The sequence below is a fragment of the Natator depressus genome, chromosome 12 (genome assembly GCF_965152275.1).
Source record: "Natator depressus isolate rNatDep1 chromosome 12, rNatDep2.hap1, whole genome shotgun sequence".
NCBI classification, from domain to species: Eukaryota; Metazoa; Chordata; order Testudines; family Cheloniidae; genus Natator; species Natator depressus.
The window spans coordinates 1,305,074-1,332,853 of record NC_134245.1 but is presented as its reverse complement, the minus strand read 5'-3'; the positions used below and the strand labels follow the sequence as shown (position 1 = coordinate 1,332,853).

The following is a 27,780-nucleotide window of genomic DNA, read 5'->3' as shown; positions in this document are numbered from 1 at the left end:
AGCTCCCAATGCCTGATGGGGCAAAAACATTGTCGCAGGTGGTTTTGGGTACATGTCTTCAGTTGCCCGTCCCTCCGTGAAAGCAATGGCAGACAATCATTTTGCGCCTTTTTTCCTGGGTTACCCGTGCGGACGCCGTACCACAGCACGCATGGAGCCTGCTCAGCTCACCACTGCTGTTGTGAGCACTGTAAACACCTTGCGCATTATCCTGGAGGATGTGCAGAACCAGGCTAAGAGGCACCAGCATGAGGACGACTGTGATCGGTTCATGGACACAGATGTTCCTGAAAGCATGGGCTGTGGCAATTGGGACAGCATGGCGGCAGTGGGGCTGGTTGATACAGTGGAACGCCGATTCTGGGCCCGGCAAACAAGCACAGACTGGTGGGATCGCATAGTGTTGCAGGTCTGGGATGATTCACGGTGGCTGCGAAACTTTCGCATGCGTAAAGCCACTTTCCTTGAACTTTTTGAGTTGCTTTCCCCTGCCCTGAAGCGCAGGGATACCAAGATGAGAGCTGCCCTGACAGTTGAGAAGCAAGTGGCGATAGCCCTGTGGAAGCTTGCAATTTCTGACTGCTACCAGTCAGTCAGGAATCAATTTGAAGTGGGCAAGTCTACTGTGGGGGCTGCTGTGATTCAAGTAGCCAGGGCAGTCACTGACGTTCTGCTATCAAGGGTAGTGACTCTGGGAAATGTGCAGGTCATACTGGATGGCTTTGCTGCAATGGGGTTACTTAACTGTGGTGGGGCGATAGACGGAACACATATCCCTATCTTGGGACCGGACCACCTTGCCAACCAGAACGTAAACCGCAAGGGGTACTTCTCAATGGTGCTGCAAGCACTGGTGGATCACAAGGGACGTTTCACCAACATCAACGTGAGATAGCTGGGAAAGGTGCATGATGCTCGCCTCTTTAGGAACTCCGGGCTGTTCGAGCAGTTGCAAGAAGGGACTTACTTTCCAGACCAGAAAATTACCATTGGGGATGTTGAAATGCCAATAGTTATCCTTGGGGACCCAGCCTACCCCTTGCTCCCATGGCTCGTGAAGGCGTACACAGGCTGCTTGGACAGTAGTAAGGAGCAGTTCAACTATAGGCTGATCTAGTGCAGAATAGTGGTAGAATGTGCCTTTGGACGTTTAAAAGCTCGCTGGCACTGTTTGCTGACTAGGTTAGAGCTCAGCGCAACCAACATTCCCATTGTTATTGCTGCTTGCTGTGTGCTCCATAATATCTGTGAGAGTAAGGGGGAGACATTTATGGCCAGGTGGGAGGCTGAGGCAAATTGTCTGGTGGCTGATTTTGAGCAGCCAGACACCAGGGCAATTAGAAGAGCACAGCTAGGCGCGCTGCGCATCAGAGAGGCTTTGAAAACCAGTTTCGTGACAATTGTGTGTTTCTCCTTGCTGCAAACCCGCCCCCTTTGTTGATTTTAATTTCTTGTAAGCCAACCACTCTTCCCCCCCCCCCTTCGATCACAGCTGGCAAAGGAAATAAAGTAACTATTGTTTTGAAACCACGCATTCTTTCTTTATTTAAAAAAAAAAAGTGAGATAACTGACAAGGTAGGCCGGGTGGGGTAGGGTGTGGGAGGAGGGAAGGACAAGGCCACATTGCTTATTGTAGCCACACTACAAATCATAGAATCATAGAATATCAGGGTTGGAAGGGACCTCAGGAGGTCATCTAGTCCAACCCCCTGCTCAAAGCAGGACCAATCCCCAACTCAATCATCCCAGCCAGGGCTTTGTCAAGCCTGACCTTAAAAACTTCAAGGGAAGGAGATTCCACCACCTCCCTAGGTAATGCATTCCAGTGTTTCACCACCCTCCTAGTGAAAAAGTTTTTCCTAATATCCAACCTAAACCTCCCCCACTGCAACTTGAGACCATTACTCCTTGTTCTGTCATCCGCTACCACTGAGAACAGTCTAGATCCATCCCCTAACTCAGGGGTTGTACCGTATGATTGGAGAATTGCTGACATAGTTCCTATTTTTAAGAAAGGGGAAAAAAAGTGATCCGGGTAATTATAGGCCTGTTAGTTTGACATCTGTAGTATGCAAGGTCTTGGAAAAAATTTTGAAGGAGAAGGTAGTTAAGGATATTGAAGTCAATGGTAAATAGGACAAAATACAACATGGTTTTACAAAAGGTAGATCGTGCCAAACCAATCTGATCGCCCTCTTTGAGACAGAAACAGATTTTTTAGACCAAAGGAAACGCAGTGGATCTAATTTACCTAGATTTCAGTAGGGCGTTTGATACCATGCCACATGGGGAATTATTAGTTAAATTGGATAAGATGGGGATCAATAGGAAAATTGAAAGGTGGATAAGGAATTGGTTAAAGGGGAGACTACAGTGGGTCCTACTGAAAGGTGAACTGTCAGGCTGGAGGGAGGTTACCAGTGGAGTTCCTCAAGGATCGGTTTTGGGACCAATCTTATTTAATCTTTTTATTACTGACCTCGGCACAAAAAGCAGGAATGTGCTAATAAAGTTTGCGGATGATACAAAGCTGGGAGGTATTGCCAATTTAGAGAAGGACAGGGATATTCTACAGGAGGATCTGGATGACCTTGTAAACTGGAGTAATAGTAATAGGATGAAATATAATAGTGAGAAGTGTAAGGTCATGCATTTAGGGATTAATAACAAGAATTTTAGTTATAAACTGGGGACGCACCAATTAGAAGTAACGGAGGAGGAGAAGGACCTTGAGTATTGGTTGATCATAGGATGACTATGAGCCACCTATGTGATAGGGCCGTGAAAAAAGCTAATGCAGTCTTGGGATGCATCAGGAGAGGTATTTCCAGTAGGGATAAGGAGATTTTAGTACCGTTATACAAGGCACTGGTGAGACCTCACCTGGAATACTGTGTGCAGTTCTGGTCTCCCATGTTCAAGAAGGATGAATTCAAACTGGAACAGGTACAGAGAAGGGCTACTAGGATGATCTGAGGAATGGAAAACTTGTCTTATGAAAGGAGACTCAAGGAGCTTGGCTTGTTTAGCCTAACTAAAAGAAGGTTGAGGGGAGATATGATTGCTCTGTATAAATATATCAGAGGAATAAATACTGGAGAGGGAGAGGAATTATTTAAGCTCAGTACCAATGGACACAAGAACAAATGGATATAAACTGGCCACCAGGAAATTTAGACTAGAAATTAGACGAAGGTTTCTAACCATCAGAGGAGTGAAGTTTTGGAACAGCCTTCCAAGGGAAGCAGTGGGGGCAAAAGATTTATCTGGCTTTAAGTTTAAACTCGATAAGTTTATGGAGGAGATGGTATGATGGGATAACATGGTTTTGGTAATTAAATATTCATGGTAAATAGGCCCAATGGCCTGTGATGGTCTATTAGATGGGGTGGGATCTGAGTTACCCAGGAAAGAATTTTTCTGTTGTATCTGACTGACGAATCTTGCCCATATGCTCAGGGTTTAGCTGATTGCCATATTTGGGGTCGGGAAGGAATTTTCCTCCAGGGCAGATTGGAAGAGGCCCTGGAGGTTTTTCTCCTTCCTCTGTAGCATGGGTCACGGGTCACTTGCTGAAGGATTCTCTGCTCCTTGAAGTCTTTAAACTACGATTTGAGGACTTCAGTAGCACAGACATAGGTGTGAGGTTTTTTGCAGGAGTGGTGGGTGAAATTCTGTGGCCTGCGTTGTGCAGGAGGTCAGACTAGATGATCATAATGGTCCCTTCTGACCTAAATATCTATGAATCTTTGGAACCCCCTTTCAGGTAGTTGAAAGCAGCTGTCAAATCCCCCCTCATTCTTCTCTTCTGCAGACTAAACAATCGCAGTTCCCTCAGCCTCTCCTCATAAGTCATGTGCTCCAGTCCCCTAATCGTTTTCATTGCCCTCCACTGGACTCTTTCCAATTTTTCCACATCTTTCTTGTAGTGTGGGGCCCAAAACTGGACACAGTACTCCAAATGAGGCCTGACCAGTGTCGAATAGAGAGGGACGATCACGTCCCTCGATCTGCTGGCAATGCCCCTACGTATACATCCCAAAATGCCACTGGCCTTCTTGGCAGCAAGATATGTTGACCCATATCCAACTTCTCGTCCACTGTCACCCCTAGGTCCTTTTCTGCAGAACTGCTGCGGAGCCATTCGGTCCCTAATCTGTAGCGGTGCATGGGATTCTTCCGTCCTAAGTGCAGGACTCTGCACTTGTCCTTGTTGAACCTCATCAGATTTCTTTTGGCCCAATCCTCTAATTTGTCTAGGTCCCTCTGTATCCTATCCCTACCCTCCAGCGTATCTACCACTCCTCCCAGTTTAGTGTCATCTGCAAACTTGCTGACGGTGCAATCCACACCATCCTCCAGATAATTAATAAAGATATTGAACAAAACCGGCCCAAGGACCGACCCTTGGGGCACTCCACTTGATACCGGCTGCCAACTAGACATGGAGCCATTGATCACTAACCGTTGAGCCCGACAATCTAGCCAACTTTCTATCCACCTTATAGTCCATTCATCCAGCCCATACTTCTTTAACTTACTGGCAAGAATACTGTGGGAGACCGTGTCAAAAGCTGTTTGAATGACAGTCTTCTGTTGCTTGGGCCATCCTCTGGAGTGGAATGGCTGGGTGCCGAGAGCCTCCCCCACCGCATTCTTGGGTGTCTGGGTGAGGAGGATATGGAACTTGGGGGGGAGGAGGACAGGTGGTTGGGTTAGGGTTAGGGGGAGCATAGAAACATTTGCACCTGGGGGGAGATAAAAAGGGAGAGTAAAATTCAAGATGATACATTTCTGAGAACAAAAGGGAGACTCTTTCACAGTGAATCAAGGAATTCACAGCAGACAGCACATGTGTTTTAGGTACAAGGTCGCATTTTGCCTTTTATATTGAGCGCCTGCCGGTATGGTGACACATTACAAACAGCTGGGCCGTAGAATTTGGTTTCCAGGCAGCCATGGTAAGCCTTTTGGTACGCGGGGTTGGCTTCTTACGCCTTCATAACATGTGGGAATGGTTTCAAACTGCAGTGCCATCCTGTCCCATAGCAAGCAATGCCGGTTGGGTTTCACATTTAAAAGGAGGGGCTGCAGTTTTCAGGTGGATGTGCAGCACCCTGCACCCCACTGCACCGCGTGGCTATTCTCTGAGATGATCCCTTCACCCCTCCCCCCACCACTTAGCTATTCTCCGTAACACCAAGGGAGTTCCAGAAAACTGGAAGAAAGCTAATGTTGTACCAATGTTTTAAAAGGCAAATGAGATGACCCCAGTCTGACACTGATCACAGATAATGGAGCAGCTTATATGGGACTGGTGGGTGAAATTCTGTGGCCTGCGTTGTGCAGGAGGTCAGACTAGATGATCATAATGGTCCCTTCTGACCTAAATATCTATGAATCTATGCTCCCTTTTAGCCCAACGCAAACAATCCAGCATGAACAGGGTCCTTTTACTGTTGCCTTACAAAAATTCCCCTATTTCAACCAGGTGACCATGAATGATATCACTCTCCTAAGGTTTCAGAGTAACAGCCGTGTTAGTCTGTATTCGCAAAAAGAGAAGGAGTACTTGTGGCACCTTAGAGACTAACCAATTTATTTGAGCATAAGCTTTCGTGAGCTACAGCTCACTTCATCGGATGCATACTGTGGAAACTGCAGAAGACATTATATACACAGAGACCATGAAACAATACCTCCTCCCACCCTCCTGCTGGTAATAGCTTATTTAAAGTGATCACTCTCCTTACAATGTGTATGAAAATCAAGGTGGGCCATTTCCAGCACAAATCCAGGTTTTCTCACCCCCCCCCACCCCCAAAAAACACACAAACTCACTCTCCTGCTGGTAATAGCTCATCCAAACTGACCACTCTCCTTACACTGTGTATGATAATCAAGGTGGGCCATTTCCAGCATAAATCCAAGGTTAACCAGAACGTCTGGGGGGGGGGGGGTAGGAAAAAACAAGGGGAAATAGGCTACCTTGCATAATGACTTAGCCACTCTCAGTCTCTATTTAAGCCTAAATTAATAGTATCCAATTTGCAAATGAATTCCAATTCATCAGTTTCTCGCTGGAGTCTGGATTTGAAGTTTTTTTGTTGTAAGATAGTGACCTTCATGTCTGTAATTGCGTGACCAGAGAGATTGAAGTGATCTCCAACTGGTTTATGAATGTTATAATTCTTGACATCTGATTTGTGTCCATTTATTCTTTTATGTAGAGACTGTCCAGTTTGACCAATGTACATGGCAGAGGGGCATTGCTGGCACCAGCAGGAGAGTGAGTTTGTGTGTGTGTGGGGGGGCGGAGGGTGAGAAAACCTGGATTTGTGCTGGAAATGGCCCAACTTGATTATCATACACATTGTAAGGAGAGTGATCACTTTAGATAAGCTATTACCAGCAGGAGAGTGGGGTGGGAGGAGGTATTGTTTCATGGTCTCTGTGTATATAATGTCTTCTGCAGTTTCCACAGTATGCATCCGATGAAGTGAGCTGTAGCTCACGAAAGCTTATGCTCAAATAAATTGGTTAGTCTCTAAGGTGCCACAAGTACTCCTTTTCTTTTTACTCTCCTGAGGCTGACACAGAAAGATGAAGACCGAATGTTGCTTGAATGCGACCAAAACCCAGGACCATTCGCTGCCATGCTTTGTGCTGCAATGTTTCCAGACTCCTTGCTACTGGCTTGGTGAGGTAAAGTGTCCTACTGTGGAGGACGAAATAAGACAGCCCTCCCCAGAAACCTTCTGCAAAGGCTTTCAGAGCACCTCCAGGAGAGCTTCATGGAGAAGTCCCTGGAGGATTCCCGCTCCATCCCCAGACACATTAACAGACTTTTCTAATAGCTGTACTGGCCACGAATGCATCCCAATTCTTCAGGGCAAATCAAACATTAACCACTATTGCTTTTAAACTCTGTACTGTAGTTACAAATGTGCACTCACCAGAGCTGCCTTCTCCAGCTTCAGGGTCGGGGATCCTGCCTTGGGAGGGTATTGGCTCCAGGGTGATGAAAAGGTCCTGGCTGCCAGGGAGAATGGATTCACCGCTTGCCTGCTGCGCATTCTCCTCCTCCTTCTCATCCACAAAATCCTCCTCCCTGTTGAATGAGACTCCCCCCTTGCAGGTGTCCACGGACAGTGGTGGGGTAGTGGTAGGGTCCCCGCCTAGAATGCCATGCAGCTGATCATAGAAGCTGCATGTATGGGGCTCTGACCCAGAGTGACTGTTTTCCTCCTTTGTCTTTTGGTAGGCTTGCCTGAGCTTCTTGACTTTCACGTGGCACTGCTGTGTGTCCCTGTTGCAGCCTTTCTCCACCATGCCCTGTGTGATTTTGGCATATATATCAGCATTTCTTCTTTTTGATCGGAGTTCAGCCTGCACAGATTCTTCTCCCCATACAGCAATCAGATCCAGTGTCACCCGTTGCTCCATGCTGGAGCTCGTTTGCAATTCTGGGGGGACTGCATGGTCACCTGTGCTGCTGAGCTCACCACGCTGACCAAAGAGGAAATGAAATTCAAAATTTCCTAGGGCTTTTCCTGTGTGCCTGGCTAGTGCATTGGAGTTGAAAGTGCTGTCCAGAGGGGTCACATTGGAGCAGTCTGGGATGGCTCCTGGAGGCCAATACCATTTAATTGCGTCTGCACTACCCCAAATTCGACCCAGCAAGGTCGATTTTAGCGCTACTCCCCTCACCAGGGAGGAGTACAGAAGTCGATTTTAAGAGCCCTTTAGGTCAACGGAACGGGCTTGGTTGTGTAGACGCAGTCATCTTAAAATTGACCGAACGTGGCTAAATTCGACCTAACCCCATAGTATAGACCAGGGCTCTGTGACTGGGCAACAAAATGGCAGATGAAATTTCATGTTGATAAATGCAAAGTAATGCACATTGGAAAGCATAATCCTAACTATACATATACAATGATGGGGTCTAAATTAGCTGTTACCACTGAAGAAAGAGATCTTGGAGTCGTGGATAGTTCTCTAAAATCATCCACTCAATGCGCAGCGGCAGTCAGAAAAGTGAACAGAATGTTGGGAATCAAGAAAGAGATAAGACAGAAAATATCATATTGCCTCTGTATAAATCCATGGTACACCCACACCTTGAATACTGCATGCAGATGTGGTTGCCTCATCTCAAAAAGGATATATTGGAATTTGAAAAGGTTCAGAAAAGGGCAACAAAAGGTTTAGGTTGGATATTAGGAAAAACTTTTTCACTAGGAGGGTGGTGAAGCACTGGAATGCGTTACCTAGGGAGGTGGTAGAATCTCCTTCCTTAGAAGTTTTTAAGGTCAGGCTTGACAAAGCCCTGGCTGGGATGATTTAATTGGGGATTGGTCCTGCTTTGAGCAGGGGGTTGGACTAGATGACCTCCTGAGGTCCCTTCCAACCCTGATATTCTATGATTCTATGAACAAAAATGAGTAGGGGTATAGAACGGCTTCCATATGAGGAGAGATTAATAAGACTTTTCAGCTTGGAAAAGAGGCGACTAAGACAAGGTATGATAGAGGTCTATAAAATCATGAGTGGTATAGAGAAAGTAAATAAGGAAGTGTTATTTACTCCTTCTCATAATACAAGAACAAGGGGCCACCAAATGAAATTAGTAGGTAGCAGGTTTAAAATAAACACAAAGTATTTTTTCACTCACACTGTCAACCTCTGGAACTCCTTGCCAGAGGATGTTGTGAAGGCCAATACCATAAGGGGGTTCAAAAGGAAGCTAGATAGATTCGTAGAATATCAGGGTTGGAAGGGACCTCAGGATCTAGTCCAACCCCCTGCTCAAAGCAGGACCAATCCCCAACTCAATCATCCCAGCCAGGGCTTTGTCAAGCCTGACCTTAAAAACTTCTAAGGAAGGAGATTCCACCACCTCCCTAGGTAACGCATTCCAGTGTTTCACCACCCTCCTAGTGAAAAAGATTTTTTCCTAATATCCAACCTTAAACCTCCCCCACTGCAACTTGAGACCATTACTCCTTTTCTGTCATCTGCTACCACTGAGAACAGTCTAGATTCATCCTCTTTGGAACCCCCTTTCAGGTAGTTGAAAGCAGCTATCAAATCCCCCCTCATTCTTCTCTTCCGCAGACTAAACAATCCCAGTTCCCTCAGCCTCTCCTCATAAGTCATGTGTTCCAGTTCCCTGATCATTTTTGTTTCCCTCCGCTGGACATTCTCCAATTTTTCCACCTCCTTCTTGTAGTGTGGGGCCCAAAACTGGACACACTACTCCAGATGAGGCCTCACCAATGTCGAATAGAGGGGACCGATCATGTCCCTCGGTCTGCTGGCAATGCCCCTACTTATACATCCCAAAATGCCACTGGCCTTCTTGGCAACAAGGGCACACTGGTGACTCATATCCAGCTTCTCGTCCACTGTAACCCCTAGGTCCTTTTCTGCAGAACTGCTGCCTAGCCATTCGGTCCCTAGTCTGTAGCGGTGCATTGGATTCTTCCGTCCTAAGTGCAGGACTCTGCACTTGTCCTTGTTGAACCTCATCAGATTTCTTTTGGCCCAGTCCTCCAATTTGTCTAGGGCCCTCTGTATCCTATCCCTACCCTCCAGCGTATCTACCTCTCCTCCCACTTCAGTGTTATCTGCAAACTTGCTGAGGATGCAATCCACACCATCTTCCAGATCATTTATGAAGATATTGAACAAAACCGGCCTGAGGACCGACCCTTGGGGCACTCCACTTGATACCGGCTGCCAACTAGACATGGAGCCATTGATCACTACCCGTTGAGCCCGACAATCTAGCCAACTTGCTATCCACCTTATAGTCCATTCATCCAGCCCATACTTCTTTAACTTGCTCGCAAGAATACTGTGGGAGAATACTGTTGCTCCTTGCTAAAGTCAAGGAACAACACGTCCACTGCTTTCCCCTCATCCACAGAGCCAGTTATCTCGTCACAGAAAGCAATTAGATTAGTCAGGCATGACTTCCCTTGGTGAATCCATGCTGACTGTTCCTGATCACTTTCCTCTCATCTAAGTGCTTCAGAATTGATTCCTTGAGGACCTGCTCCATGATTTTTTCCAGGGACTGAGGTGAGGCTGACTGGCCTGTAGTTCCCAGGATCCTCCTCCTTCCCTTTTTTAAAGATGGGCACTACATTAGCCTTTTTCCAGTCGTCCGGGACTTCCCCCGATCGCCATGAGTTTTCCAAGATAATGGACAATGGCTCTGCAATCATATCCGCCAACTCCTTTAGCACTCTCGGATGCAGCGCATCCGGCCCCGTGGACTTGTGCTCGTCCAGCTTTTCTGAATAGTCCCGAACCACTTCTTTCTCCACAGAGGGCTGGTCACCTCCTCCCCATGCTGTGCTGCCCAGTGCAGTAGTCTGGGAGCTGACCTTGTTCATAAAGACAGAGGCAAAAAAAGCATTGAGTACATTAGCTTTTTCCACATCCTCTGTCACTAGGTTGCCTCCCTCATTCAGTAAGGGGCCCACACTTTCCTTGACTTTCTTATTGTTGCTAGCATACCTGAAGAAACCCTTCTTGTTACTCTTAACATCTCTTGCTAGCTGCAACTCCAGGTGTGATTTGGCCTTCCTGATTTCACTCCTGTATGCCCGAGCAATATTTTTATACTTTTCCCTGGTCATTTGTCCAATCTTCCACTTTTTGTAAGCTTTTTTTTTGTGTTTAAGATCAGCAAGGATTTCACTGTGAAGCCAAGCTGGTCGCCTGCCATATTTACTATTCTTTCTACACATCGGGATAGTTTGTCCCTGTAACCTCAATAAGGATTCTTTAAAATACAGCCAGCTCTCCTGGACTCCTTTCCCCCTCATATTCTCCCAGGGGATCCTGCCCATCAGTTCCCTGAGGGAGTCAAAGTCTGCTTTTCTGAAGTCCAGGGTCCGTATTCTGCTGCTCTCCTTTCTTCCCTGTGTCAGGATCCTGAACTCGACCATCTCATGGTCACTGCCTCCCAGGTTCCCATCCACTTTTGCTTCCCCTACTAATTCTTCCCAGTTTGTGAGCAGCAGGGCAAGAAGAGCTCTGCCTCTCGTTGGTTCCTCCAGCACTTGCACCAGGAAATTGTCCCCTACCCTTTCCAAAAACTTCCTGGATTGTCTATGTTGTATTGCTCTCCCAGCAGATATCAGGGTGATTGAAGTCTCCCATGAGAACCAGGGCCTGCGATCTAGTAACTTCTGTGAGTTGCCAAAAGAAAGCCTCGTCCACCTCATCCTCCTGGTCCGATGGTCTATAGCAGACTCCCACCACGACATCACCCTTGTTGCTCACACTTCTAAACTTAATCCAGAGACACTCAGGTTTTTCTGCAGTTTCATACTTGAGCTCTGAGCAGTCATACTGCTCCCTTACATACAGTGCAACTCCCCCACCTTTTCTGCCCTGCCTGTCCTTCCTGAACAGTTTATATCCATCCATGGCAGTACTTCAGTCATGTGAGTTATCCCACCAACTCTCTGTTATTCCAATCACATCATAATTCCTTGACTGTGCCAGGACTTCCAGGTCTCCCTGCTTCTTTCTCAGGCTTCTTGCATTTGTGTATAGGCACTTGAAATAACTCGCTGATCGTCCCTCTTTCTCAGTATAAGGCAGGAGCCCTCCCCTTCGCACGCTCCTGCTCGAGCTTCCTCCTGGTATCCCACTTTCCCACTTACTTCAGGACTTAGGTTCACCGGGGGAAGGAGACCAAGTTTAAAGCCCTCCTCACTAGGTTAGCCAGCCTGCTTGCGAAGATGCTCTTCCCGCTCTTCGTTAGGTGGAGCCCGTCTCTCCCTAGCACTCCTCCTTCTTGGAACACCATCCCATGGTCAAAGAATCCAAAGCCTTCTCTCCGACACCACCTGCGTAGCCATTCGTTGACTTCCACGTTTCGATGGTCTCTACCCAGGCCTTTTCCTTCCACGGGGAGGATGGACGAGAACACCACTTGCACCTCAAACTCCTTTATCCTTCCCAGAGCCACGTAGTCTGCAGTGATCTGCTCAAGGTCATTCTTGGCAGTATCATTGGTGCCCAGGATGAAGGAATCAGTATCATTGGTGCCCAGGAGAAGCAGGAAGGGGTAGTGATCCGAGGGCTTGATGAGTCTTGGCAGTCTCTCCGTCACACTGTGAATCCTAGGTCCTGGCAAGCAGCAGACTTCTCGGTTTTCCCAGTCGGGGCGGCAGATAGATGACTCAGTCCCTCTGAGGAGAGAGTCCCCGACCACCATCACCCGCCTCCTTCTCTTGGGAGCGGTGGTTGTGGAACCCCCAACCCTAGGACAGTGCATCTCATGTCTTCCAATCGCCGGAGTCTCCTTCTGTTCCCTTCCCTCAGATGTATCATCTAGTCCAGTCTCCGCATTAGTACCTGTGGAGAGAACATGATAACAGTTACTTACTTGTATCTGCGTTGCTGGTACATGGACCCTCCCCTTTCTTCTTCTGGAGGTCACATGCTGCCAAATTTCTTCACCGTCCTCCTGTCCGTGCAGTGCAGCCTGCTCTGAATCTTCAGAACATTGTGTCCATAGAAGCATATCCTGACGTCTGTCCAGGAAATCTTCATTTTCTCTTATGCAACGCAGGGTCGATACCTGTTGCTCCAAACCTTGAACCTTCTCTACCAACATGGAGACCAGCTTGCACTTTGTACAGACAAAGTCGCTTCTGTCCTGTGGAAGAAAGACAAACATGGCACATCCAGTGCAGGTCACAACAGCTGAACACTCCCCATCCATATTACCTTCCTTCTACAAGCTTCCTCAGGAGTTGTAGAAACTACTTAGAGAAGCTGGCAAGATGTAAGCCTCAGTGGGCTCTCCCCAGGCAAACTCCCTCTGTTAGCTTCTCTGCTGTTTGCTGCTCAGCTGGTTCACAGCTGACTGGCTTTTTGTAACAGTCAGGCCCACTCAAGGCTCACCTGGAACAAAGCACTCCCAATTCACACTTTTCAAACAACCAATCAAGCACATGGTCAAACTGTCCCCACAACAGACACTCAGATACTTGCCAACACAGCCTCCCTAATGCAGCCCTTATTCATGGAAGATAGGTCCATCAATGGCTATTAGCCAGGATGGGCAGGGATGGTGTCCCTAGCCTCTGTTTGCCAGAAGCTGGGATTGGGTGACAGGGCATCACTTGATGATAACCTGTCTGTTCATTCCCTTCGGGCACCTACCATTGGCCACTGTCATAGAACAGGATACTGGGCTTGATGGACCTTTGGTCTGACCCAATATGGCCATTCTTATGTTCCCACCTGCAGGAGGGCCTGGTGCCGCACCGCGTGGGCGACATGTGGGTTTCATCTGTCCCGTGCCATTGAGGGCAGCCTGGACCTGACCTGCTCCTGGGCTGTGAGCGCTAGGGACTTGCCCTGAGCCCCTAATCCTGTCCCACGAGCCAGAGCAATTCCTGCCTGTCTGGTATTGGGAAGGGCCCATTCTCCTCAGTCCCTGAGTGGGAGCTGTGCCTCCTGGGGGGCGGCCCCCCTGTCTCATTCCATAGTCCTGTATGTTGCACTCAAGGGGCTTGTTTCCCACCCCAGCCCCCTTCTCCAGGTGCCTCATTCAGACGCCCTTGGCCTGGCAGCTCTGAGAACCCCTGGGTGGGGACCTCTTTGCCTTCGTGCTGCTGGTTCTTCAGTCCACATGGAACCCCTGTTTCCCCTCTTGCATCCCCTCTCACCATGTGTCATCCCAGGCGTAGGGAGCACACTGGCTGTGTCTGTGGGGGGTTAGTCATGTGCTCCTGGCTTCTGCACGAATGGCAGGCACAAAAAGACTGATGGGCCTGGGGCCCAAGGACAGACCTGCTCCTGGATCGGGGCAGGCAGAGTGCACTGAATGTAGATTGTCTGGTCCCACCAATCCCATTGTGCAGAGGGGTTAGCAGTGGAGAGCTGCCTGCACAGATTCTCTAGTGCAGCGAGTGAACGGGGCATTGAGTGGCCATGGCAGGTGGAGCGAAGTCTGGAGAGGGGAGCTGGGCGTGGTGTGACGGAGGGGAGAGCCCTGCGAACGGGGCAGTGCTGCAGACAACACAGCGCAGCATTCGTGCTGCAGGCTCTGGTGCAATCAGCCTCTGAGCTGTCTCTCTCCGGAGAGTAGGCAGTGGGGGAACGATGCTAAGACGTGTTCAAGGCGAGCTGAGAAGCTGATGCTTTTTCAGTGCAAAACCCATTTCAGCTCCTAGCTCAGTCATGCAGACTTCACGGCTTCAGGCCATTACCCTGCAGCCCCAGTAGCCTCTTTTGCTCCCCGGCCGGGACCATGTTCATGGGGATATGTTTGCCCTGTGACTTCAGAGCCCCTGGACTGATCTGTGCTCCCCACACTGAGCTAGGTGTTTGTGATGTCAGGTAGCCAGGGAGCCGCATGGTGCTGAGCTTGGGACTCAGCGGATTGGTCGAGGGACCCATCAAAATGTGTTTAATGTTCACGTCCTTGCGATTGTCTGATGTGCTGGTTCCTGCAGCCCACCTGAGACACAAGGCCTAGAGTACGTCACTGTATGAATGGGAGGCTGGGAGCAGCTCTGTCAGTGCTCCTTCGTCCTGAACACAGTGCCTCCTGCAGCCCTGCATTTCCTTCCAGCCTCCCCTTTGGCCTCTCACCCGGGGTGGGGGTGCTAGGAGCTGGTGTGTCAGTCCATGGGTGCCTTGCTTTAAAGCCGGGGTGGGGAGGGGGTGAGGCTGTGATCTGGTGGCGTTCCCCTGAGATTGGCGAGTGTCCTGGCTGCTGTGCTGCCCTTTGCTACTCTTCTGGATCCCACACAGCTCCTGCGTTCCACACGGCTCCCAGCCTGAGACAGGCGCTCTGGTTTCAGCACGTCCCTACCCTCCTCGCCCTTGAGCCTGCTGGCAGTCTGCTTAGGGCGCTGGGGTTTTGACACCGCCAGAGCAGCTGTCTGGCTGGGTGCCCACTCCCTCATGCTGGCCTCAGTCACTTCCTTTCTTTATCCCAACTGCTGGCGTCCTGGGCTCTGCTAGCAAGAGCTGGCGAGCTCCCGGCTGTGGCCTTATCCTGTGTGCTGCCTCCATGCCTGCCCAGCCCTTCCAGGTCTGCTACCAGGCTGGGGGCCAGGCAGAGCAGGCCTTGGAGCTTCCCCCTTCTTCATGGTGCCTTAAGGCCCAGCACATTCTGTCCAGCTGAGCAGCAGGTTCTCCGGTGCGTGCCCCTTTGCGGGAGGCACGGGTACTACTCTGCTGCTTGGCTCATGCTGCTCCCCCATGGCCCAGTGAGTAGAGAGTCAGACCTGGTTCTGTTCCAGTGTCCGCGTACCACCGTGGGCACGAGTGGGGAAGCTCCAAGGTGTGTATATGTTCACGTCTGCTCCTGCCCTGCTCTGCCATGGTCTGCGTGCCCATGCACTGGGCACTCCCCCTCGCTGTGCAATGGCAATAGCTGGGCTCCTCTCCCTTGGCGAAGGTATGCTGCTGGTGAGGGCGTGAGGCAGGTGGTGCTGGGCAGGGACACCCTCCCCCATGGCTTGGCACTTAGTAGGGTCCTGAGTCTGGGCATAGGCTCTGCTCTGGCAGGGCTGTGGGCTGGGAGCTGGCAGGGCAGTTGATGACCTTCTCCCTTGTGGAGAAGGTGCTGAATGATCCCTGTGCTGGGAACAGGCTGGAGAGAGAGGGGCTGGAGAAGCAGAATGGCATCAGAGACTGGAGCATGGAGGGCCAGGGTGGTGGACTCTGCAGGAAAGCAGGGCCCTGTCAGGTGTGCATAGAGGCAGGTGACCCAGCAGTGCAGCCTGCACGCTTCCAGAGGCTGGTGTGAGAGCACCCTCACCTGCCAGTGTGGCATGTATGCATGCGAAATCAGGGCCTGCTGCAAAGGCAGGGAGTCTGTTAACAGCAGCTCCCACTCAGCACGGCCTCTCTCCAGTGTGACAGGCTCCCCCAGTCCGTGTCCTCATGGCAGCAGGCAGGGATTCGGCCCCACCATATCCTGTGATGAGCCGGGCCGACTCTATGGCAACAGGTTTCTTGAGGGAGGCTGCCCCCTGTGTGCTAGCTGGCTCAGCTGGAGCAGGCATGGTTCTAAGCCAGAGAATGGGCACCGAGAGGGGAGCCAGTGATGAGTCCCTAGAGCAGAGCTCCTACACTGAGAGCTTGGGTGTGAGCAAGGGGCCGGGCGCTTTAATCACCACTGTGGTGTGTGGAGAGCTGCTCCGGGCAGGAGTGTGTAAACTTCTAGCCACCACCTGGAGCTGTCTGCACTGGCCCATCCCACTGTTGCCAGCCCGGGGGGATAAAAATCCCATTGTTTTATCAAAATTGAATTTTTTAAATTTAAACTTATTTCAAATTAAATTTGAAATTGACAGCCTACATCAAGGCCTAAATGTGTTATATCTATTAAAATTTGTTTAAATTAAATAAAATAAATAATAAGTGGTACGTGGTTGCTGCTAAGTTTTTTAAAGCAAGTCATACCCCTGACCTGCTGGAAATCATCAGCAAAGCACCTGGAACCAGAGTTTGCTGAAGTGCCAAACCATCTTTTGACAGCAATAGCCTCTTCTGCAAGTGCAGCAAGAATGTTCCTCATTTCACTTTATTCGACCTGGTCAGTTTAATGGCCAGCTCATTCAAAATGAAGAAACCAATTGGGAGTTGAAAAAGCAGGAAGGCTTGTTTTCCTCTTCCAATCTAGGAATAAAAACTAAGTATGACAGGATGAGCTCTGGTAGTTCTAAAATCTCGAAGGACCTGGTGACCAGAAACAATCAGTATAATTCCTTAACTACAGATTATCCTGCCTTTGTAAATCAGTCAGTTTTAAATGCAAGACATGTTTTGATAAACTTTGTGATAAATCTTTCTTCTTATGTAGCCAGCATTTTTAAGGTAGCCATAGTTAGTTAATAAAACAACACCAGAACCGTAAAATGCTGGATTTGTGCATTTTTAACTTTGAATTTCCATCCAAATGACAAATTAAAAAATTAATCTAGTGAATAAGAAATGCATCATTCAGCATTTTCTAATATAATAAATGTAAAAATTTTAAGATAAGTTGTGTAAGTTGCTTAAATAAATGTCATTACTCCTGGGGGAATTCTGTGCCTAAAAATTCTGCAACAAAAAATTTAAAATTCTGCACACGCCATTTTAAATTTCTACAAAATTCTGCATATTTTGTCAAAATAGCACAATATAATCACACCAGTTTCAATTATTTTTGGTCATTTATTTCAAAATACCTGTCAGGAAGTATGTCTGTAACAATCCAAACAACAAAAAAGATTCAGGAAATGTTTTTTTGACAAATATATTCCTTACTAGGTATATTTATACAGAACTCTGAGTAATAATTCATTTAAACTACAATACAGAACCGTATTTCCTGCACCCCTCAGAAGCAGTGCAAAGGCTTGGGGGAGTTAGGGGTAACAGAGGAGCTGAGGGGGAGGGAAGTAATTTCTGGGAAGGAACCTGGTTGTGAACTTGCAGGGAGGTTGTGTATGGGTGGGAAAAGTATGGAACAGTTTTTTTTGGGGGGGGGAGGCAGGGAGGGCTTGATAAGGAGCTTCCCTGATGCAGACCCTGGCTGACTCCTAGCCTCACCCTTTCAGTCAGGCACATCTGCCTCATCCACATGTGCACCTCCAGCTCCACTCAGACACCCACTCCCCCTATCCCCATGTGGCCTTACACCCCTCCCCATCATTATGTGGCCCTGCACCTCCCTTCCCCCTTATGGCCCTGTGCCTCCACTCCCATTCAGCCCCTGCCCATCCTCCCCCACTAGCCCTTATGAGCCTCTGTCTGATCCCCCAGCACCCTTATACTGTCTTCCCATAGCCCAGGAGTTCTCAAACTGGGGGTCGGGAACCCTTGGGGTCATGAGGTCATTGATGGTGGGTCGCAAGCTGTCAACCTCCACCCCAAACCCCGCTTGCCCTCAGCATTTATAATGGTGTTAAATATATTAAACAGTGTGTTTAATTTATTAGGAGGGTCGCACTCAGTATGAAAGGGGTCACCAGTGAAAAAGTTTGAGATCCACTGCCATAGCTCCTGTCTCCTGATCTGGCCTGACAGGCTCTGTGAAGAAGGCAGGCTCTTTCTCTTCCCTAGCTGGCTGGGTGCTGCTGCTGGGGTCTATTGCCACAGTGCCTTCTGATGGGCAAAAGGCAGAACTGCAGCAACATTTTGGCATTTCTGTACATGGTTTTCTGCACAAAAAATTAAAAATCCGTGAGGCTCATTAATTATGCATGTGCGCAATAGTACAGAATTTCCCCAGGAGTAATTAAATGTGTACAGATCTAGTGCTACCTTCCGGGTTAGCAAAAAACAACCCTCAAAATCAGTGTAAAGCATATATCTGGCTGCAGATCCACATTTCAGTGATCACCAATGAATGAGACTCAGGCTTTCCTTAGAAAAATAATTTAAAAGTACAAATGCAAAACACAATTAAAATTAATTATTTAAGCCCAGGTTTCCTGTTTGCTGCTTTAAATCATGATTAAAATTGGTGATTTAAATTGCTTTGATTTAAATCTCTCCACCCTGCTGACAGCCATGGTGAGGAACTCAAGGCAAAATAATGTTGTGCAGAGATTGCTGGAGTGAGCAGAATGGTGTGGAATGAGCTGCGTGGAAGCTAAGGTGGTAAGGGGACTGAGGGAGTGGATCTGGCTGTCTGTCTGTGTCCAAGTAATTTGCCTGCTTCTCAGCTAATCTCATTGGCATGGTGCTGCCCACGCACAGTTAATCTGTATTTGAAGTCCTCTCCTTGGGGGGGTTCTCACTGCAGTGCCTTTGGGTTTGTTCAGCTGCCACCTTAATGGTGCTGAAGCAGTTTACAGTGTGGTGGGTGCTGGAGGAGTGGCTGCAGCCCTGGACTGGGATTTTGGGGGCTCCCACAGGTGTCAGTCCTGTTCTGTAGTCACAAAGAGAAGTGGGGCTGGTGAATGAGCAGGGAGGGGATGTCGAGAGTGACCCAGTTCCAGAGCATGTTTTTAGGGGCTTGGTGAGGCAGGAGGTACCACCTTTCCAGTGAGCATTGCCCAGTTACTCCAGCTAGAAACCCCCTGCAGTTTCAGTTAAATTTGGTAGTCCTCACTTCCTGTCCAGGAATGGACTGGTATGGCTGTGCACTGCTAGGCTGTGCTACACCCGAAAGGCGGCCACAGTGCCATGCTGGGTGAGGTGGTGTGGCACGCTAGGAGTTGGAGGGCATTCTATGGGCGTTGTTTCTAAGAGGAACCATTGCAATCAACTTGCCTATTTACCTGCACATCAATATTCTAACTCTTCAGCCAGGTCCTCTTCCACTTGCATGTGCCCGTGTATCCCCACCCCCACATGGCACGGTGCCCACCAGACGACCTGCTTCGGTATGGGAAACCTTCTTCTGGGCACACCACACAGCTGTGAAATCCTAGCAGAAACCAGCCCCAGCTGCCACCAGACCTGGAGCAAGCAGCCCCTTGCATAAAGCTCACAGAGCAGCCAGCGTGCGGAGGGGGTCCAGCTGCGCTTCACGCTTCCCGAGGCTCATTCAGGAATTTCACAGAAGCCTGCAGTGCCTGACGGGATGCGCCCAGGTCTTGGGCTGGGCGGAGCCTTGTCCAGACTGCTAACAGCTGTGAGCATACTCGGCTGGCTGAGCAGGACGGGGGAGAATGGCAGCAGCGCATCTATGCCAGAACACACCCATTTCCAGCCAGGACGAGGCTGCAGCCAGCCCCTGCTCTGCTATAGAAGCAGACTAGCCAGGCTGTCTTCCTGCTGCCCGGAGACCCCGAAACGCACTGCTGCAGGTCCTAGTAGAGGGCGGGTAGGGCCCCTCCGCACTGGACTCAGCGTGGCTCCTAAAGCCCTGGAGGCCAAGTGGGGTTGTTGGCTTGCACCCATGCTGCAGTACAGGTGGTCCTGGTGCTTTCCAGGCCCTGCCCCCAGGACCCAATCTACTAGACACAGGTAAGGGGGGCTGGCCAGGAGAGCAGAGCCTACCTTTAATGACCCTTGGCCAACTCTCCCTCCCTGTGGCATTTACATAAAGACACCCACTGAGCTGTCTCCCTGTGGTTTGGTCTCTCACAGCCCCACGCCCCACCCAAGTTCTGTGAACCTGTTCAGAGCCTGACTGGGACCTGGGTCTGCAGCCGAGCAGGGCAATGGCCTTGCAATTTATAACTATTCCCTTTAAAACAGAGGCCCGCAGAGCCCAGCGCACGGATCCCACTGGGGACTTGTCAGCAGCCTGAGTCTCTCATGTAAACTGTCTGGAGTGCAGCCCTGCTGGCTTCCATGGCTGGCACTGCTGCTGTGGGAACAAAGAGGTAAAACCCCCCCCTCCCCCCCAATGCCAGGGACTTGCCAAGTGGCAGCAGCCCAACCAGTAAGGGCAGGAGGTGATGCAAAGTGCAGTTACACCGACATTTGGTGCACAGAATCTGAGTTAAACGCAGGTTATTTTGCTTCGCTACCCCCGCTAAGCCGGCACTGCCAAGGTGGGCAGCCTGGGGCATTGGGCCGGCTCCAGGCATTGGGCCTGCACATCCGTTTTGTTTTCAGGCCAGTGAACCCTGCCAGTTTGACCGCCCTGCGGCTGTAGTCCTCAACACAGAGGCCAGGTGGAGCCCGGGGCAGTGGTGCCAGCCCACGCTGCCCTCCCTGGCAGCAATCGCCTACTCTCTGGTACAGTGGGAGCAGGGCCCCATTGCATTGGACTCTGTACAGCCTATTCCTGAGCTCAGGGGCAGCAAGAACAGCCTACCCAGGGAAATGGGGGGTTGGCACAGCTGGGTGAGCTACGGAGGCCTGCTTGACTGTGATCCGTACTTGGGGTAGAGGGAGGGAGTAGGGCAGGGGGCAGTCGCAGCTCCTCACCTGCCCAGCTGTGGTCAGCGCCCAGGAGTAGTTGCTGGGAGAAGGGGGCGGCTGTGAGGGTTAGATTGTGGTGAAAGCGGGAAGGGGCGTACACAGGTTCTGGCATGGCTGTCCAGGTTGGAAGAACTGTGGGAGGCGATAGGCTGGCTAGCTATGGTGGGCTGGCCTGGGAGCTGTGGGAGGGTCAGGGCAAGCTGTCACTGGGGCAGGAGGGGGCTGAACAATGTGTGGGGCAGGGAACCAGTCTGGGCTGCAGCCAGTCCACAGTCACTGAACAAACAGTGCTGCGGCCCGCAGAGGCCAGCATGATCTCCTCTGGGGTCACTCCCATGGTGCTCGTGGCCTGGCTTGGCAATGGCTCTGGCCTGTGCGCTGATGCTGGCAGGCTTGGGGGGGGGGGCGGCGCTGGCACTCTCTGTGCTGGGGGGTGGCACTCACCCATCAGCCATGATGGGGAAGCTTGGACCCGGTGCCAGCTGCCCAGTGCTTTGAGCAGAGCAGCAGCAGTGCAGGTGCTGGGAGTGTTCCTGATCTTAGCGGTGTGGTGGTGCCAGGGATCTCCGGAGCAGCAGCGCAGCCGGGTGTGTCTCAGGGTGGCTGGTAAGTACGAGCATGGGGCTGGCTGCAGGGAGGCTGCTTTAGTGCCAGCCCTGCGCTCTCCTTGCTGGTGCTGCCTCCCAGCTCTGGGGCGGGAACCTGCCATGGGAAATGTTGGCAGCCCTGCCCCCTCTCTGTGATTGACTGGGCCGCAGCTGGGCAGGCTGTGCTCTGGTTAGCCCCCTGCTAGGACTGGGGTGAAATGCCAGGGGAGCGCGAGGCTGTTGTCAGGCGCCACCTGCCCCTCCGCACCCTCCCGCCAGCGCCGTGCAATCTGGGCCAGCTGTCCGTGCCAGGACTGTGCTGGCACCACACCTTCCCCGTCACGTGGGAGTCCCTGGTGCACTGTGAGCGGGACTGGGTCCCTGGGAACTGGAAATCAGGTCAGGGGGAGGAGACTGTCTGCATCACATGCTGGGCCCCCCTTGACCCAGGGGGACGGATTAGAAAGCCCAGTTTCATTGTTGCTGGGCAGCTCCACGCCAGCGCTGCTGCCTCTATTCCTGGCAGTGTTCCTGCTCCGAGAGCCGGGGGCTGGAGCGGCATTCGTCTGCCCTGCTCTCTGCAGCGTCTCCTGCTGGAGTGGCGCAACTCTGAGCTCCCTCCCCAGCCTGGCCAGCATCCCCCTCGTCTTCCTCCTCCCCCGTCCCCCCGGCTCCCAAGCAGAAGTAGTGTTTTCACGTGCTTCCTGCTGGGGTGGCTGGGAAGGGAGGCACTGGGAGCCCCCTGCAGCCCTTGCTCCGGCACCAGTCCCTGCAGCGGCTGGGAGCTGCCGGCCAGACACCCTGAATGCTCTGGCAGATGGATGCTTAAATTATATCCTTCCCTGCAGTGCCTACTGGGCAGGCGTGGCCTGGAATCCCTCCTGCTTGGGCTAATGCCGGCACCGTGCTGTCCGAGGGAAGCGAACCTCTCTGCAGCTTTGGGGTGGGGGTCATGGGATTTCTCTGCCCACAGTGAGCGGGATGGGGACAAAGTCAGCACAGGGTGAGAGGCCAGTGCTGAAAAGCAGGGCTGTGCATGGCTCCCGAAGGCGGCAGCAGGCAGGTAGGGCTCTTGGGGCTGGCGTGCACCCAAAATCCTCCTCAAGTGCTGCATGGAGCAGCTGGCCCCCACCATAATCCGAGCGGGGCTGTCCATCCTGGCACTGAGTCCACAGACTCCCTGGCATGAGTGTCTCCTCTGCTTCCCACCACTGTGTCACCGGAAACCCCTGTGCAGGGGCGTGGTGTGCTGTGGGGTGGGGCTGGCTCTGGCTTCCTGAAGCCAGGGCTGGGTTGGCTCTGCAAAGCCCCAACCCAGGCCGGCAGGTCTGTGCCCTGCACTTGTAGCTGGCACCCTCTGTTCATGCTGAGGGCTCCTTGTGTCAGAGCCACGAAACCCCATGGCCACGGGGCTCGGCAGGCTGTCTGTCCAGATGCTGGGAGGCAGGACATGGGGACAGCAAGGAGATTAAAGTTCCCAGGAGAGGGGGCAGCCGGCTTGCTCCCGGCGTGCTAACAACTCAATCTGCATGGCCTCCGCCAACCCCGGCCACTCCCCAGCAAGGACACGGGGATGCCTTCGCTGGTTCATGGGGGCATGTGAATTCAGAGGCTGGTTTTGGCCCTTGTGAAGATGAGGAGCTGATAGCACTGGCATAAAACAGTGCACTGGTTTAGCAGCCTTTGCCATGCCATGGCTCCCCACACAGCTCTGCCAGATCCCTCGGGGCCAGCCAGCAGCCCCCTGCCGTTCCAGCCCAGACCACACCTCCGCCATAGGAAAAACTGGCCCTTTGCATGGGACTGAGCCATGGCCCGAGTTGCCAATTAGTCTGAGATTCCCAAGCTTATCTCGTGACTGACTCGAGACCCAGTTCCAATGGGCAGAGCCCGTCCAGCTGATGTGCTCTGGGCATGGAAAAGCAGCACAGGTTTGGAAGTGGTCCTGAAGTGGGCAGTGTCTGGGCTCTCCCTGGGGGTGATTCTGCCTCGCTCGCTGGCATTTGCCCGGCCGGCAGTTGGATTTCTAACCCGTGGCCAGATGGGCTGGGGAATTGAGTGCATAGAAGCTGGCGTGCTATCGCTTTTGTCTGTGCAGGGGGGCAGAGCGCAGAAAGCCTGTGTTCTTCCTGCCAGGTCCTGGGAGCTGCCAGCAAAGTCTCAGGGCCAACTGCTTTGCCCTCGTGCGTCCAAACGCTGGGGGCCTCCTCACCCACCAGCACGTGCTCTTGCTGCTGTGCCTGGCCCCTGGAGAAAGCAGCCCTTCGGGGGCAGGGGTGCTTATTTCTCCTTTGCCAGCGTGGCCCAGAGCTAACCCACTTCCCTGCCTGGCGTGTGTCCAGGTGATGCAAGACAAGGCTCCAAGCAGCATCCCTGTCGCAGCCAGACTCGCTTCAGGGTCCAGGTGCAGCCTTATCCCCCCGGATCAGCCGCTGGCCTGCCAGAGAGATGGGCCCTTGGGCAGCAGGACGGCAGTTGGGGGTGAAGGGGCTGCTGGTGACCTGCGTTTCCTACTGGGCCTGGCTCTGGCATGGCTGCTAAAGCTGGCTGAGGAGCCTTAGTGTTGCAGGTCGCTGTGTCTAATCCTCCGTGCGGGTAGGAAGTATGAGCTGGGGAGTCTGTTTATCTACCTTTGTCCTGTGTGGCCTCAGCCAGGGCACTCTGTGCCTCAGTTTCCCCTTTGGTGACCTAGGGACAGTGGTTCATTAGCTCGCAGTGGTGCTTTGAGGTTTCCTTTGTGTCTGCACAGGGCAGTAGAAAGACAGTTACTCAGTAAGCATCCCCAGGGGTACAGGACTCTCCTGGTACCCCCAAGGATCGGGGCCACATTGCATTCTGTGGGGATGTGGATCACCACCTGTTTGTGCAAGGGGCCCAGGTGCCACGTGGCCAGTCCAGAGGAGAATAGGACGGGTTGTGGGGAAAGGGAGATGCTCCTTGCCCTGCAGCCAGCCTGGCCATAGGGCCAGCTCCTGTTTGGGAGGCCTGTTACTTTATTGGAGCATGGGGGCTGCTCCTGTTCATCCTGGGGTCAGAGCTGCATGGAGATGTGACCGATGCAAGCTGTGTGCATCCTGCATCTGGTCCCCCACCTGCCCCATGCAGCAGCCTTTGCACGGCCCTAGTGCCCACAGCCCCCCATGCCCGCAGTGATCAGTGTCGGGGGTGAGCAGACAGCGTAGGAGGGTGGAGCCGGGGCCTGGTGCTTGGCCCGTGGGAACTGCTCGCTGGGGACAGCAGTTGCCCGGCGCGCTGTCTGCCTCTCTTCTCATTTCTCCTCTTTTGGCCCCTTTTAGATGACGTGCTGACTAAAGACGCAGGCGAGTGCGTGATCTGCCTGGAGGAACTTCTGCAGGGGGACACGATAGCCAGGCTGCCCTGCCTGTGCATTTATCACAAAAGGTACCAAGCCAGGCATGCACCACTCCCTGTGGAGCGGAGGGAAAGGTGCGGGGCTGGCTCAGCTTTGCCTTTGCAGGACGGCTGCTATTGGGCAAGCCCCAGGCAAACCCTTCCATGTCCCACTCGCCCAGGGCACACACCCACAGCCCCCTCTTCCCCTCCACCGCATCTCAAACAGACACTGCCACTAACTAACTGCGTGGCCTCAGGTCCTTCCCCTCCCTGTGCCACTGTGGCCCTCGCTGCCAGTGGTGATGTTCCCCACGCCATGTGTTCACTGCCAGGCTTCAATGGCTGTGAAGCGCTGGGGAGCCCTGGCTGCGCCCCCAGGAGCTGGGCAGGGTCCCACGCTGGCTGCGGGAAGCAGCTGCTGCCCCACGCTCTCAGGGAAGGGAGAGAGGCTGGAGACAGGTATTTGTACCAGGTGGCATGGGCCCCAAACACCAATTTCACCCTCCTCTGTATAATATCAGAGCTAATTTTGATTCCATTAGGTGTCTGGTTACAGGCTCTTGAGCTGATTTCACTTTGGCCCAATGGTGCACCAGCACTGAGGCTCCCCCACTATGAGCTGAAATCACTAAAAGCTAAAATAACTAAGAGCTGAAATCACTGAGTGCTGTTAGGGGGGGGCTAAAGATATTTTTTTAAAAAAGGGGGTGGGGGGAGGGATAGCTCAGTGGTTTGAGCATTGGCCTGCTAAACCCAGGGTTGTGAGTTCAATCCTTGAGGGGGCCATTTAGGGATCTGGGGCAAAAATTGGGGATTGGTCCTGCTTTGAGCAGGGAGTTGGACTAGATGACCTCCTGAGGTCCCTTCCAACCCTGATATTCTATGATTCTGTGACCTGGGGGGAATAGATGGGACAGGCAAGTGGGGTCAGTTGCATTCCCAGGGGGAACTGATTTCCTTTCCCATACCCCTTTGCTCAATGCTGAGCTCCTGGCTACTAAGCAAATGTTCCTGGACCCATCTGCGTAGTGCCCATCAGTGCCCTTTCTGCTCCTGGGCATAGCAGTACAGTTAAAGCCTCTCAAAGGGCTTCCTGGTTCACTGGCTGCCACTAGAGGAACCCCCAGGGGATCAGACTGCAAGAGCTCAGCCCCTTAGCCGCACCTCCTTCCAGTGGCACGGCAGCCCTTAGCACCATGCTGGGCTATTGGCTGAGCCCTGGGCTAGGGGGAAGCGTACCCCAATAAGTGACAATACCCTGATTTTCTCGTAAAGCCCCCAGCCCAGGCAGGCCCTGACCCTGACCCTTAGCTCGTGACCTCTCTGGCATTGCGGCATAAGGCAGTGTACCTGGAAGAGAGCATTTCCCCAGAGAGGAAGAGGACAGAACTAATGCAGGGGAGGCTGTGAGCCAGGCCCGGTGGCACCTGTCCTGAGCCTGCTCCAAGGACCTGCCTTCATGGCAGTAGCGGGCACTGTGCTGAGGCCAAGCTGCGCATGTGGTGTACACGTAGATCCCCGTCTGTCCTCACAATGCTGAGACAAAGCAGCAGTGTGAACGAATCCGCCAGCATCGAGTGAAGGATTGTGGAACATGGCTGCTTTGGCACCCTTCTGTCTGTCTGAGCCCCGTCACTGGATTATCTGAGCACGAAAGCTTATGCTCAAATAAATTTGTTAGTCTCTAAGGTGCCACTAGTACTCCTTTTCTTTTTCCCAGTCTTCAGGAGGATAGATCCACTGGGGGGCAGAGCAGGCCCCCATTGGACAGATAGTGAAACTGAGGCACAGATTGACTGGGGGACTTGTCCAGATACCCAGGGAGTCTGTGGAAGAGCAGGGAATTGAACCTGCTCTACCGAGTGCCTGGCTAGTGCTCTGACCACAGCCCCACCCTTCCTCTCCTAACAGTGGCTACCCTGGGTGCTGAACTAGGACTCCTGGCATGGCCAGCACGAGCCACCCCCTGAGCCACCTCAGAAGCCTATAGCAGAGTCTCCTTTACCCCAGCTTTCCACCTCGGGCGCAATGATGCAGGGTGCCCCTCCCACCTGCTCAGCAAGTCCTTCCCTCCTGGCACTCGGCTGGCAGCGACGGGGTGAGAATTCTGGGCATCTCGTCTAGAAAAGCTGCCTTATGAAGCAGTTTGAGCCGAAGGAGGCACCTGGCAGAGCGAGTCCGTTGCCTGCTCCATGGGTACTAAATGACGGTCATCTCTCTCTCCCCAGCTGTATAGATTCGTGGTTTGAAGTGAACAGATCTTGCCCAGAGCATCCTTCTGATTGACCTGCTGGGCATGCCTGCTGACTTCTTTCTAAGGTGAGGCTCTTCTAACATAGGATACCCTGACCTGCCTCTGGGTGTGGAGCCAAAGGGATTTGTAGCTCCTGGATTTCTGCTCTGTTGTGCAGCTCTGTGATGTATAAAGAAGGCTTTGGAGCAATGTATATGTCCTATAGGTTTCTTTTATCTTAGTGGTGTCAAGTCTGGATGTTGGAGGATCTATAGGAAGTCTTGGAGGTGGTTAGTGGAAGCTCATACACCTTCACTAGAGAGGCAAGAGTGAATGAATTTTTTAAAATTACCTTTCTTCCAAGAGCGTGTGAGTCACTGGAATTGAATAGTAAACCAACCCCAAAGCAAGTATTCACCTGTCTCAGGATCTCTCCTCCCTGGGGCCAGGTGAGAGCAGCATTAAATCTCTCCCCCCGGGAGGGAGGCTGATCTCTGGTTGAGCTGTAAAGAAAATGCTTTGTTTTGCAGTGACAGTGTCAGAGCGCTGGGCCGGTGTGATTTGAAATAACGGGGGTTAGTATGAAAAGCAAATTGGGGTCATTTGTTTTTATCAACGTTCAAAAGCAAAGTATCATTTTAAGTGTGGTTCTGCTGCTCAAAATGACACTAAAAATAGCTACCTCTTTCTTATCTCATCGTGGGCATCTGTCTGAGCTGCTGGCTTCTGTGGCTAAGAGA

General features: G+C 51.8%; 1 protein-coding gene across 3 annotated transcripts in view; it reads left to right on the top strand.

The window, feature by feature from the left end:
- ZNRF1 (zinc and ring finger 1) overlaps positions 1 to 27,780 on the top strand; it is a 103,473-nt gene that overhangs the window by 74,366 nt on the left and 1,327 nt on the right. For 2 of the 3 annotated variants that reach the window (XM_074968310.1, XM_074968309.1), the window contains 2 exons: positions 24,750 to 24,855; positions 27,036 to 27,126. In XM_074968310.1, the coding sequence (XP_074824411.1) occupies positions 24,750 to 24,855; positions 27,036 to 27,093 (164 nt within the window). In that variant the 3' untranslated portion in view covers positions 27,094 to 27,126. Of the gene's footprint in view, positions 1 to 146; positions 1,493 to 24,749; positions 24,856 to 27,035; positions 27,127 to 27,780 lie in introns of those variants that run through there. The other variant, XM_074968308.1, reaches the window with a different exon arrangement.